General features: G+C 38.3%; 4 protein-coding genes across 12 annotated transcripts in view; 2 read left to right on the top strand and 2 right to left on the bottom strand.

Moving 5' to 3' along the window:
- The window catches only part of LOC108632242 (pyroglutamylated RFamide peptide receptor), a 59,470-nt gene extending 54,023 nt beyond the window's left edge, over positions 1-5,447 (bottom strand). For all 7 annotated transcript variants that reach the window (XM_026819516.1, XM_018036677.2, XM_018036678.2 and 4 more), the window contains exon 1: positions 5,253-5,447. The gene's annotated coding sequence lies outside the window, so the exon portion shown is untranslated. The remainder of the gene's footprint in view (positions 1-5,252) is intronic.
- A 1,111-nt stretch (positions 5,448-6,558) lies between these two features.
- On the top strand, positions 6,559-8,512 carry LOC108632233 (protein LSM12 homolog). The gene is made up of 4 exons (XM_018036663.2): positions 6,559-6,703; positions 7,226-7,602; positions 7,673-7,760; positions 7,825-8,512. Exons 1-4 carry the CDS (start codon positions 6,583-6,585, stop codon positions 7,848-7,850), a joined length of 612 nt encoding a protein of 203 aa, XP_017892152.1. The 5' UTR covers positions 6,559-6,582; the 3' UTR covers positions 7,851-8,512.
- A 447-nt stretch (positions 8,513-8,959) lies between these two features.
- Positions 8,960-12,367, bottom strand: part of LOC108632238 (NACHT and WD repeat domain-containing protein 2) — an 11,608-nt gene continuing 8,200 nt past the window's right edge. For both annotated transcript variants that reach the window (XM_026819509.1, XM_018036670.2), the window contains 8 exons: positions 11,666-11,884; positions 11,450-11,596; positions 11,135-11,340; positions 10,858-11,057; positions 10,614-10,783; positions 10,398-10,556; positions 10,145-10,334; positions 8,960-9,238 (listed from right to left, as the gene is read on the bottom strand). In XM_026819509.1, coding sequence (XP_026675310.1) covers positions 9,092-9,238; positions 10,145-10,334; positions 10,398-10,556; positions 10,614-10,783; positions 10,858-11,057; positions 11,135-11,340; positions 11,450-11,596; positions 11,666-11,884 — 1,438 coding nt within the window. In that variant the 3' untranslated portion in view covers positions 8,960-9,091. The remainder of the gene's footprint in view (positions 9,239-10,144; positions 10,335-10,397; positions 10,557-10,613; positions 10,784-10,857; positions 11,058-11,134; positions 11,341-11,449; positions 11,597-11,665; positions 11,885-12,367) is intronic.
- The window catches only part of Nipped-A (Transcription-associated protein Nipped-A), a 24,232-nt gene continuing 21,218 nt past the window's right edge, over positions 9,354-12,367 (top strand). The window contains exon 1 of one of the 2 annotated variants that reach the window (XM_018036666.2): positions 9,354-9,721. The gene's annotated coding sequence lies outside the window, so the exon portion shown is untranslated. Of the gene's footprint in view, positions 9,722-10,474; positions 10,621-12,367 lie in introns of those variants that run through there. The other variant, XM_026819508.1, reaches the window with a different exon arrangement.

Genomic DNA, 12,367 nt, shown 5'->3' with positions numbered 1-12,367 from the left:
ATTTACTTCACTTGGGAAAAAAAATAATTTATGCATTATTATTTGTACATTTGCCCAAAACCAGTCAAAATTACTTCCTTGGGCAATCTAGTGTTAATAATAAACTGGCTTTCTGTGCTGAACACGAGATCGATAATTGCGATAAGTTCGACATCACCGTGAACAGGAACGTGGCCCGGTAAATCAAGATCGAAATCGATCGAGCAAACCTCAGACATCGTAGTTGAGCCAGTACTAACAAAAATTTCGCAACGGCTACAACTGTACCCACGAACTTTTCCCTAAGTCTGCCCCACACCTAATTACAAAACTACAATCGTACAGGTCCCGCACGGAAACCTCACGGACTTCGGCAATAATCACGGGATCGACTCGGTCGGCGAACTTCCTGAATAGCTCGTTCGAGAAATTTTAACGAGATTCGCTTGAATTCCGTGCTAAAGGTTTAATTAGTTCTCAATTGGAATGCATTTAATGATAAGCTTCTAACCAGACCAGCTTCCGATTAGTAAACCGTAACTGTGTTCTCAAAATGATTTACGCCCTCGCAGTACGTCTGTTAACACGCTTTACGAGAAATTTATTAAACTAGATTCGCTTCCAAGCTAAAAAAAAGAGATCAAATGTTTCTTTGAGAGGAACAGATACAGAGGAACGAAGTGGAGCCGCCCACATCGAAAATAGGCGAAACGTTACGTAGATACAAATAGAGGCCGTTTTTCAACAAGTCAAAACAGAGATCGACCGGGTCTCCTATGCCCTGAAAATACACGGCGGGCTCGCTGCCAGACGAAGCCCGAACTTTCGGCTAAGCGAAATGAATCTTCGATGACACGAGTCTACTGGCGGTGCGATGACGCTTTTTCGGTCAATGATATCTCGGGATCTGACGGATACACGAGGTAAGTAACGCTAATGGCATTCGATAACGATCCGGAAAAACGCGAGCAAATAATTCAGTCGCATTATCCGATGGCCACGATTACTATTAAAAAAATGATCAACGTTTGTTGATAAGAAAATCATGTTAGCACGTAGAAACCTGGTCTTCCAAGTCTTGCAGAGAATTACAGAGGAACCTACAAATAACTGAATAACATTTTTAATATTCCACTTGACGATGTAATTTTTTCCTTAGGTGTTGAGATGAAATTACTAATGTATATTTATGTAATATACATATGTACTATAATGTATGACAAAAACTTAATCAGCGGAGATTGCTTTCTTGCAGTGAAGGTTCATTAGCTTCTATATAGTAATTAATTCGATTATGAAAGAATGAAATAGAAGAATCTTTATTTCTAGTATTCAATTTTCATTAAGAATTAGAATTCTTTATCTCATTTTCTTTCTCTCATTATCTCCCTATATCTAATCTTTCATATTTCCAGCTGGGAGTAATTGAGCTAAGTTGATCTTCGATCTGTTCACTTCATCTGATGACACTCTGAACTTAATTCCTCTCTTTTTATTATATAGATAGTACTTTGATTGCACATATTGATTCTGATGAGACTTTAATCCACATATCACATTAAATCATCTTTACAAAAGGATATTACTCGTTTGTCTAATTATAACTGCCTAATAATGTATTTCTATCACTAGACTGCGGATTTTGTGCATTTTTAACAAAATGAAGAAATTCGAAATGCTGCATGGAATATATAAAACTACTTAGAATGAAATACCAAATACATCAATTGATGATTACATGATTTGTGAAAACAAAATTAATTCGTTAAGTCCAACAATAAAAAAGTCAATCAATTTTTAAATACACATATTTATGGATTTCACTGTATATGTATAAGCTATCAAATAAAATTGATAGGGTGAACTTTAGAAAGTAGTATTGAAATATGAAAATCATACGATAATGTATATAAGCCGTAATTCATCGAGACTGAAGATTTAGAAGTTTAACTAAATTCCGATGAAAATTTTACCGTAACGCGTAAATTAATAGACTCGAGAATTGAGAGGATCGTACACACGGCCGCTCGAGTTTCAAAGGGATCAATTTATGAAGTCGACAACCAGTTTTCAGATGAACTTAATTTACTATCCGTTTGACAGGCCGGTTCACGGGGTAGGCGCTAGAACTTTGATAACGAACTGTAATTTATGCATCTAAACAAGTGCCACGTGTTTGCAATAACCGAGTATTTATAGGACACGGACTATGCAGAGCCTCTCTCTGTCGGGGACGCGACGTTTGAATTTTCAGTGGCTCGCGGGACAAACCATCCGTAATCACTGTAGCGCGTTTGCAAACACGTAACGCGCACGATGCACGTCGTTACATAAAATCCTAACGCAAACTAGCAAAACAAACGGAGCGTAATCGCGGTTAGATTAATTGAATGGGAGGACTTATGATAATAACAGGAATTCCAAGTTTATTGGAAGATTAATCACTGAAAAGTATTTCTTATTTAAATGACAAGTAATTCACCGTTAAATAAAATGAGGATGCCCATCAGGAATGTGGCTGGCAAGAGGTAGGGTCAAAGAAATTTTCTCAGTTTGACCTGGTTCGAGTTTTCGGGGAAAAGGGCGTTAAACAATACTGCAATTCCCTTGATTTATGTCACCCAAACCGCAATGGTGCGTTTCCAGCACGCGTCCAAGCGCGATTCTATTTACGAGCCTCCGAAACGGTGCATTCCTCTTTACACAAGTCCGGATATCGAAACCAGGAAAAAAACTCAACATGATAGATTGAACCGATGGCAAAAAGCTACGTCCGTCTCCCGTGAAACGAACTCTTCGCGCCGCGCGAAAATCCAGCATTTTTTCATCGATGCGCAAACTTCCCGTTCGTTTTATTTCATAAAATAAACCAGTTTTTACTTTTAGCAAAGTGCAAATTCAATTTCGAAGCTGTGTCCTTTCACGCCTTTTTGTTTCTCCGATTGTGAATGAGAATAAACAGAAACCCGTTGGTCAGGAATTAAACAGTTCGCCTCGTGAACAACCGACAGCCATTTATAATTACTATTGTGTATACTTTTTATCCAGCCAAAGAAATGCGGCCATGCAAAAAAAACAATTTCAAGGCTCGTTAGATAAAACTTGAATACTTTTATTATTATCAGTGCGGCGCCGGATATTATTGAAACGCTGCAGATTGTTGAATTGGCCGCATTATTTCAGAAATCGGTTCGTTATCGGTTATTACGAGAGGAAGGTGATGTGCGTTTGATTAACAACAGGAAGGCGTTACGGTTTTCTATGAACTCACTAAAACCGTTTCCGTGTCTCAAATAAAGCACGCTCTTCGCTTCACACGTGGACGGTGTACGCACATTACTAGTAATCGAACAATATACTCGTACTGATAGCAGGATTACGCGATTCCCATCAGCCATTGAATTAACGACCAACGGCACGTCTACGCAATAAAATATCGACGCCGCGAAGCGTCCCGGTGTCTCCGTCCGTTTATGGAGATCCGAAGGCGTAAACAAGAAATTTATTTGTCGTGTGAGAACTAAGAGAATTCCATTATTGCGCGGAGAAACACGGGTGGCGAATGATTTATACATCTGCAGAGAAGCGGCACACCCACCGCCGATATGCATTATTTTCCCATTTGTCGGGCGTTCATGTGGCCGACGATTGCCACGCGGATATCTCCCGTTTCACCCCGGAGCTCTGCCGGATGGCTCGACGACGTGGTCTAGCAGGCCGGAATCTCATCGAATTAGAGCATCGGAGGCAAGAGATGCGGGCGTCAGATGTTATCGAAAACGCGTACGTCGAATGGCAATTGCCGTGCTTACGTTTGGATAACAATGACAATGGAATTGATTGAACGCTCAGAAGCATTAATCGTTCTGGTTAACTATCTATGCGAAGACGTTCCCGTCTCACGTAAACACAAATGATGCATGTCGATCTACGGTCAAGCCATTACACCAGGAACAGGGTTGTTTACGTACAGGACAACACTATTGAAAGCTTGAATTAGGAGTATTCACAGCAAAAGAAAAAGAAGACAATTGGAATCTGCAGAATGAAAATTGTCGAAAGAGAAAACTTGGAAATAATTTTTTTAACGATGTTTTCGAGAGAAGAATTTGTAAACAAAATTAGCACGCTAACATGACAAATGAACCAATCTCGGCGGTCTGTGAATCTGCACGTAATTGAAATCTTGTTTGCATCTTTACAATCATGCAATTTACATCGTTGCAAGAATAGCATAGGTGTACGTGTACATATATTGCGCGTTATAATGACTCAACGAGAATAATTTACGTGGAATTGTACGCATTATTTACAACTGACCTTCCAGGTTCACTAGCTCGAATTCAGTTCAAATTTCTTCGCTGGTTTAACTGGTGTATTTTTTCTCGGGAATTCTTATTCAATGAATTCAATGCCTTGGGCGGTGCGGCGTACCCCAAAAATTTTTTCACGGCGACTTGAAAGTTCCAGGCATTCCAAATAGCCGAGCCATTCATATTTAAATTTCAAATTCTTCCAATACTCCAGTCCATCTATCCAATTTTTAAAATGATGCTACCTCATGTATTGGGTTTAATATTTAATGCTACAGAATTGGGTAAATAAAAAAGGAAATTGTTACTGGAGGTCAAATCGAAAAGGGAGCTGATATGATATCTAAGGAAAAATCAAAGGAACCCTGAGTAACTCGTATCGAATATCACACGTATTAACGTCCCCTGTATCCATTAACCTATCCGCGACATTATGTGACATCAGATTTACCGAAAAGCTTTTTACCGATAAATGTCAGTCGCCAGATATTGCATTACGTATCAAGCTAAGCTCTACGAAAGACCACTCTATCTTCAATAAAAGCAGACCAAACTCCCACGAGACTATGTCCCTTTTTTTTTCTCGTAGGACACAATAAAAGAAATCCCGAATGAATGAGGAATTTCTCGCAGACGTTCAGAATTCAATAAATCTAATTTCTATGACCAGTCATTACATATTCTTTTACTAGAAAGAATATCAATACAATGCTAGAAAGCAATGTGGAGATTCTACTGAACGCTACTGAAATGAAAATTTTCTTTCTGCCAAATTAGATGTTAAAATAGTTTTACTTATAAAAATGGCAAGTTTTTTCAGTAAGCTGGACAGATTGTGAGAAAAAGGACATTATGTCATCGCATATAGTAACTATCATCAATTCAAATATTATAATTTAGATTAATGATATGATATGATTGATAGAGTAAGAGACGTCGCAAGTGTAATGAATGACATACCTCGATGTAGACTTCGATGTGACGAAGATACACGCAACAGAATCACTGGTAACCATGCTGTATTAGTTGTCTGATCTCACAATTAGCAACCACACACTCTCCGGAAAAGTTATTAATTCGGGAACACGAAAAATAGTTGTATACTCGATGATAGCTCCGCTACGACCTTCGCTCGCAGAGAGGCATGTATAAACTGAACGCGGACGGAGCCACGCGCCACGCGACTAACTACCCGCCAAGCCGATGACCGACGAGTCACCCCGAACCTACCCGAAACTGACTGATGCTGGCAATTTGAAAATACGAAAATAAAAATGATGGAACAAAGGCATCATTGTTTACGAGTAATGAACTTTCTTTCTGATATATTCCCGGAGAACAGAGAGGAACGATCTGGCCGTTGAATTAGTAACAGAATATCGAGATTGACTTGGACTCACCTTTTTATTATAACTTTTTTATAAAGCATCTGCAGGCTAATGTTCATATAACATTTTTTTTATTTTTACTCATAGAACATAATCGTGCAGATCGTTTAATCCGGGGATACAGTATATATCTTCCAGAGTTGCTAATTTTTTAATTACCCCATTAACAATTAACGATTCAAAATCTGAACTGCATTCTCCAATTATGAACTAAAATTATTTAATAAGAAATTATTACATTTAAGTTAATGGAATATTAATTCATAATTAGTCAGTCAAAAACGTTAATTATCAGTTGGTGTTCAACTGAATAAACGATTTAATCCTTTACATTTGTATGTCATGCTGGAGACGACAATACAATCATTATAACCCTGATAACGGCACAATGAAAAGAGATTTCACTATGATTAACCCCTTAGGTAAAAATGTTTCTACGGATTTCTTAGTATCTCTGAAACCTGATAAGATATTGATTTTACTTTTATTTCAAAAAGATAAGTGTATCAAAAATCATTTCTCGTATAATAACAATAAACATAAATTAGTTAATATTTCGGGTGAGGCAGGGTACGTTTGTTTATTATGAATTAAAGTTTAACTCGAGAGAATGTGAGCTTCCCTCGATGAACATTAAGAAGCAGTTCTAATCAAACCGAATAAAAAGATAAGAAAAAGAAACAACCGTAATGAAATGTTTCACCTAATTTCTGACCGGTACAACAACAATCCTAACAGCTCGACTCTTTTGTCTTCCAAGTAATTGTAATCACTTCCACCGAGGGATGATCCGTGTCTGCGGGTGCAATAGAAATGGCGCAAAATGGCACGAATTTCGTGGGACATTTGAAATCGGGACAGATGGCGATAGGGAGTCCGCGGTCTCGAGTTCGTAGTGAAAAATGGCCGGCGCCAACGATTGTTTCAGCATTGGGAGTACGGTGGCCTGTAAAACCTGTTACAAGGAGGAGATCGAAGGCGAGGTGTTAGCATTCGATCCACAGACTAAAATGCTAATCCTGAGTATCCTTTTCACGTGAATTCCTGCGAAGCGACGCCCGCGTCGGACGGATAGATCCCGTGCCAGCGGTCATCCGTCGCTCGGTTAACATTGCCGCGGTGTAAATAACTTTGCAGTTAGCTACGACAGGCCTCGCAAATTTCAGCGTACGGCCGTCACGGTGGAATTCGCGATTTCGTATGGGAAACGCCCGATACCGCTTGTCAATTATTTGGCGAACACCTAACCAGCCACACTGTTCAGGTTAGTTTCGTCATTCAATCAACCATGCTGGATTTCTCATTAGCTTTATTGCTCCTCACTCGAATACGCACGTACATATCGTGCGAATACTTTCGCCTTCGTTAACCGTGAAAATGGTGTACAGGAGCTGTCGGGTTTTTAGTAACGTTAGAAGAAAATTAAAAACCTATTTACAACCTGAGAATTTATTTCAATGTCTAGGTCCTCTTTCTTACGACAGGATCATTTACTAACTTATATTTAGCTTTAACAATGACAATTCCTTAACTAATGGTAATTAGAATGTCCATCGTCAAGTGGGACACCGACCTTAAACGATGTGCATATAGTAAATTTATCATTGGTGTCCGAAGTCCAAGTCAAGCGGGAAGTTAGTCCTACAACTAGTGAACCACCACAAAGCCTTAATTTGCAAAAGCTGAACAGAAGAGTACGTAATCAAATTGAAGAGAAGAAGAAACTGGTAATGGCTCTGCAGGCCGGAGTATCTCCAGAAGGACAGAAACTCTTCAGCACCATATCAAAGACTATCCCAGAAATCACGTGGAGCGGGGCAAACATCGTTGTATTCGACAATGTCACGATTAGACCGCCATACAAAGTTGACAATGTACATGGAAACACGGAATCCGGGGCATATAAGCATGTAAAAAAAGTGGTAAATATCTTTGAAATAGGGAGACATCGGAATTTTCGATAAAGTATTTATGGATTCATTCGTTCCGCAGGTGGAAAAACACATTAAAGATACGGAGGCGTCCCAACAAGCGCAACAACAACGAGAACAACAGCAACAACAACAGAAACAAAAAGGAGGTGCGATGCAATAAAAACTAAAAAAAGGCACTATACGACAAATAAAGCTACCATGCTTTCACAGAAGTTCCAGTCCTTGAGGAAAAGTAGGAAATGACGGTAACAGAATAATTACGAAACAAAAAAAAAAGAGTAAAACAAACGATCACTAGATAAGCCTGTCGAGAAAATCAGCATCATAGGATAAAATTCAAATTAATTTGAATGAACGAGCACTGCGCGAAATCGGAGTGCCACAGTTATCAATTATCGGGATTATAAACCAGATACCAAAACGCATTGAACATACGTTGTATGCGCAGCATTTTGCAAACCGATGAAAAGAAAAAAAGAAACGCGCCGTAATCGATTTTTAAACGAAAAGCATCGATCCTTGACGAGCGGAAAGATGCTGTTTATTTTAATTTAAAAGGCTGCCGTACAAGCTCACGTTCAACTGGAACTACGGTTCAATACATGTGCTCTGATGCAGGTGTGTTTTAGTTTAGTTTAAACATTGTTACGAGATACGTTTAATAGTTTACAAATCATTAATATACGCGATGATAGCACGATTCGATTGCCATATGAGGGTCGACCTTTTTAAAACTATACCAATCGGTCATCGTGGTCTGATTCAAGTCCGTATGAAACGGTTCAACATATATTTTTTAAAGCTATTAATACAATGTGAGTGAATAAGGAATCAACAAATCGATCAACGAAACAAATTTTTTCATACGCCAATCATTAAACTTCGATACTGACTGAAATATTGCGTTCACTCGCTGTAATTGTAATACTATTTGTTTCCCTATCTTTTTTGTCTTTTTTAAGTCGTTCATTGTAGCGCTGTCGATCTGTCGAAACTTGTAAACGAAAAGCAGTTATCACCTCGTCACGCCTGCGTCGGCATGAGACGTCTCCGGTCACGGTACGACATTACGAGATGAAAACGAGTAGGTACTCTCTTGCACAAAGCGAGCTAATAAAAATTGTTATTTAAGATGGAAACAACGCGCTCGGTTTGTGCAAGAGTAACCGGTCTTCTAATGATGCATTTAGGGGTACTTTCATCTGCGATGATGAAACGGAACGCGTCTCGTGCCCTTTGATTTTGTCGAACGCGGAGAAAAATGTAAGAGAAACAAAAAAAAAAGAGAGAAAGAAAGATTATAAAAATTAATTACATGAAAAGACGCGAATAAATGTAATATAAATTCTATTATCAACATTCACAGTTTATTGCCCTTTCGCTTATGCTAATCCTATTTATACGAGACGAAAACAAATCCACGCTATGCTACATACACATCTATAACAGAAAAAAATTTTCCTGAGGGAAGTAATCCTTATTCCACGTTTTCATCTAATTCCTCGATCGTCTCGGCTACGCTCGTGTTTCGTATAATCGCATTTAAGTCATAAGTTACTCTGGCGATTCGAGCAGCGGCTTTGAACTTAATTGCCGCGCGTTGCTTTTCAGTTTTCCTTTTCCACTGAAATAAATATTATATCAGTCGTCACGTTTACCTTAAACCAAGAGACATAATTGCTTTCTAAGTATTATTATTGTTTTAAAAAATGAATAAACCACAAACTGTTCATGAAAAGCATGTTGATGACCCAGGAATTATAATCAACGATCTTGTTTTAATACATTGTATAAATTCGATATTGAGTCGATTAGATAAATGAATTTTGCAAGGTGGTTCATAATATGAAGGTAAGCTTGTAAAAACAATATTAACAATTGTTATCGATGTTTCCAAGCGATTACCCAATCAAATTAACAATTGTCTAGTAAAATTTCCCGGTTTTAGTGACTTTCCTTATCAAGTTAGCAGCGAGAATATAACCAAAGGCAAAGCAAAGCTAGACAGAAATTATATCGTGGTTCAGTGTTTTGAGTGAGAACGTTTCGAGTTTGTTATCCGTGTTGTGTGTGCAATTTTCTATTTTTCGTAACGACAGGACAGAAGGTAAATCCCAACGATACTATTAAAATTTATAATTATTTCTAACTCCATGGAGAAACCTGTCCGCTTATATACATGTTTCCGATTGATTTAGCCTTTGAGCGGGACATCGTGCGACAACCGTAAACTTAAAGGGAAACTATTGTAAAACATTGTCGCCGGGAATCCAGAATCCTTTCAAAATCAGTCGATCGATATCCTCGATTTCTAATACTCAATAATATACCTTGAATGTTCTTAGTAAACAACGCGGCAAGTGTTTACCCTAACCTGCGCCCATAGTTGACAAACCCATGGTGCAATAGAAAGTACAATAAATAAAACAAACGTAACATGAAATGCTTTTTGTGCATTCTTTGTAGCTTCTTTAATTTTTTTTCAAAACTTTTGTTTTTCAGTTAATGGCATGATTTTGTGCATACTTACATCTTCGTCTCGAGATGGTAGGTTTGCAATATACTCCTTCATCTCTTCCTTCTTGGGATCTGCAATAGCTAAGACAGACACGCAACCATCAACAGTTCCCAATACTATGCTTTTACCATCATACGTGCTATCGATGGCACTCAGTTCTGCTTGAACCCTATAATTAGCTATCATTTCACAGTCCGACGATCTGTGAATTAAATAAATTAAAAGATCTTGTAGATTTTCTTAATTAAGACTTCTTCGTATTCACCTAAACACACGTATAGTCTTCCTTCCACTGTGATAATAGAGAACATATTCATCTGTATGATTAAACATGGATATTACAGTGAAAACACCCTCAGCCACCTTTGGAATGTAGACCTTCACTGTGGTACCTTTCTTTAACTCCAGAAGTTCTAAACCGCCCCTATGAAATTCAAATGATAATCAGGATCTGATAAAAATTAGTGAAAATAGAAGCTACCTGCTGGGTGCGTATAAAGTGTATTTCCCATCTTTGCTAATATTCCCACTCCATTTTGGAATTGTACGAATAAACTTCTTCTTATTGATATCCAAGATAGTACCCTTATCAGACCCGATTATTCCTACCCAATGTGGTTTATTTGGCATAGGAATGACGCAAAGAATATCCTATTAAAATATAAATCAATTCAAGAAAAATTCACTTGCGTTTAAAAGATTTTTTAGAAATTATCTGATCATACTTTAAATCCCGGCAATTTTACTGGTACTTTGCTTAATAACGCGCCTGTCTTCGCATTATAAATAATAATGCAATCTCTGTTACCCTTGTCAGCCGCTGGTGCAATTAAGAAAGAATTGTCAGAAGTAATCACGACGTTTCGGAACGGCGTGCCCGTTTGACTTCTGACTAAATACTCCAGAGTGAACACGGTTTTCCCATCTGTTAATTAGAATTAATAAATTGCCCCAGTGGAAATACGTAGTGCGCTATTTATCATCAATTGTCATCGGTAATACCAGGAATGGTTCGCATGAATAGAGTAGCAATCGTTTTCATACTCTCGACACCAGCAGGATTTTTCGGCCTCGAAACTGCCATAAATTTCGTCGAACTTTCGACCAACGTCAACTGCCTCACGTGCTGTTGTTCTTCTTTGAACAACACCTGCTCCGTAATTCTGTTCCAAATCAACACGTTCCCCGACTCCGTCGAGACGATATATCTGAAACACGAGAACTGTGACAAAAAATTCATCGATATTCTAAGGAGAGTCGTAATATCTTTCTAAGATCCTCGGCTATCTTTGTACGATTAATAAATATGATACTGACTTCCCATCGTGTGTCATACATGCATGTGTGACAATCGCGCCCAAAGGGCTATCAGCCAACTTCGAGATCAGCTTCCCCGTTTGTAAGTCCCAAATCCCTACGCAGTCTCTGGTCACGATAGCCGCCAAATTGCATTTCTCCGCCAGACTTTCGATCACAGAAAGAAACGGTAAAAGTAAAACCTGCTTTTACCCATGTTTGAATAAAACCCGGTACCTTATCATGTCGATCTGTAACTCGTGTCTGTCTATCACGTGGACCTGCTCGAAAATGTTATTTATATTCCAGACTTTCACGCTTCTGTCAATACTGGACGTTACCACGCTGTTCCAGTTTCCAACAGTCAGCGCTTCCAGTTGAATAATCCTCGCAAAATGAGCGTCCAATACTTTTACCAGCTCCGTCGTCTCGAGATTCCAAATGTACAAATTTTTCCTATAAGAAACATCCACTTAGTGTCTTTGAGTCGATCATAAATCTTACCTGTTATATGCATGGTTGCAGATAAATGATTGCGTCTTTAAGGATGCATTGGCTATACAGTCAATCCCAAAAGTTTATGTACCTTAGAAAAACGCATTTCCTATAATTAAAAAGAAATCAGACGTCGGAAGAATAATGCTAATAATAAATAGCTACGTGCTAAAAAGTATAGAAGGAAATATCCAATTAAGTATTGACGCGGATGACATTTTTTTTTATCAAAATTGCGAAAAATGCTTCAAATAAAAGTTGTTTTCCTTCTGATTTCGATATTTAACGAGTTACGTATGATTATTTGGCATTTTATTGATGTTGACAAAATCCGACCATCCCAGCGTCGAAAAGGCGAACTTTTCGAAAAAAATTTCATTTTTCCTTAATTACTCCTAAACCGTTGAATCTACGGAAAAATTGTATATAACCTTTCTTGTAGAG

The sequence above is a fragment of the Ceratina calcarata genome, unplaced genomic scaffold (genome assembly GCF_001652005.2).
Source record: "Ceratina calcarata isolate Rehan_Ccalc_2016 unplaced genomic scaffold, ASM165200v1 scaffold153, whole genome shotgun sequence".
Taxonomy (NCBI): Eukaryota; Metazoa; Arthropoda; class Insecta; order Hymenoptera; family Apidae; genus Ceratina; species Ceratina calcarata.
This window is presented reverse-complemented; position numbering and strand designations above follow the sequence as displayed.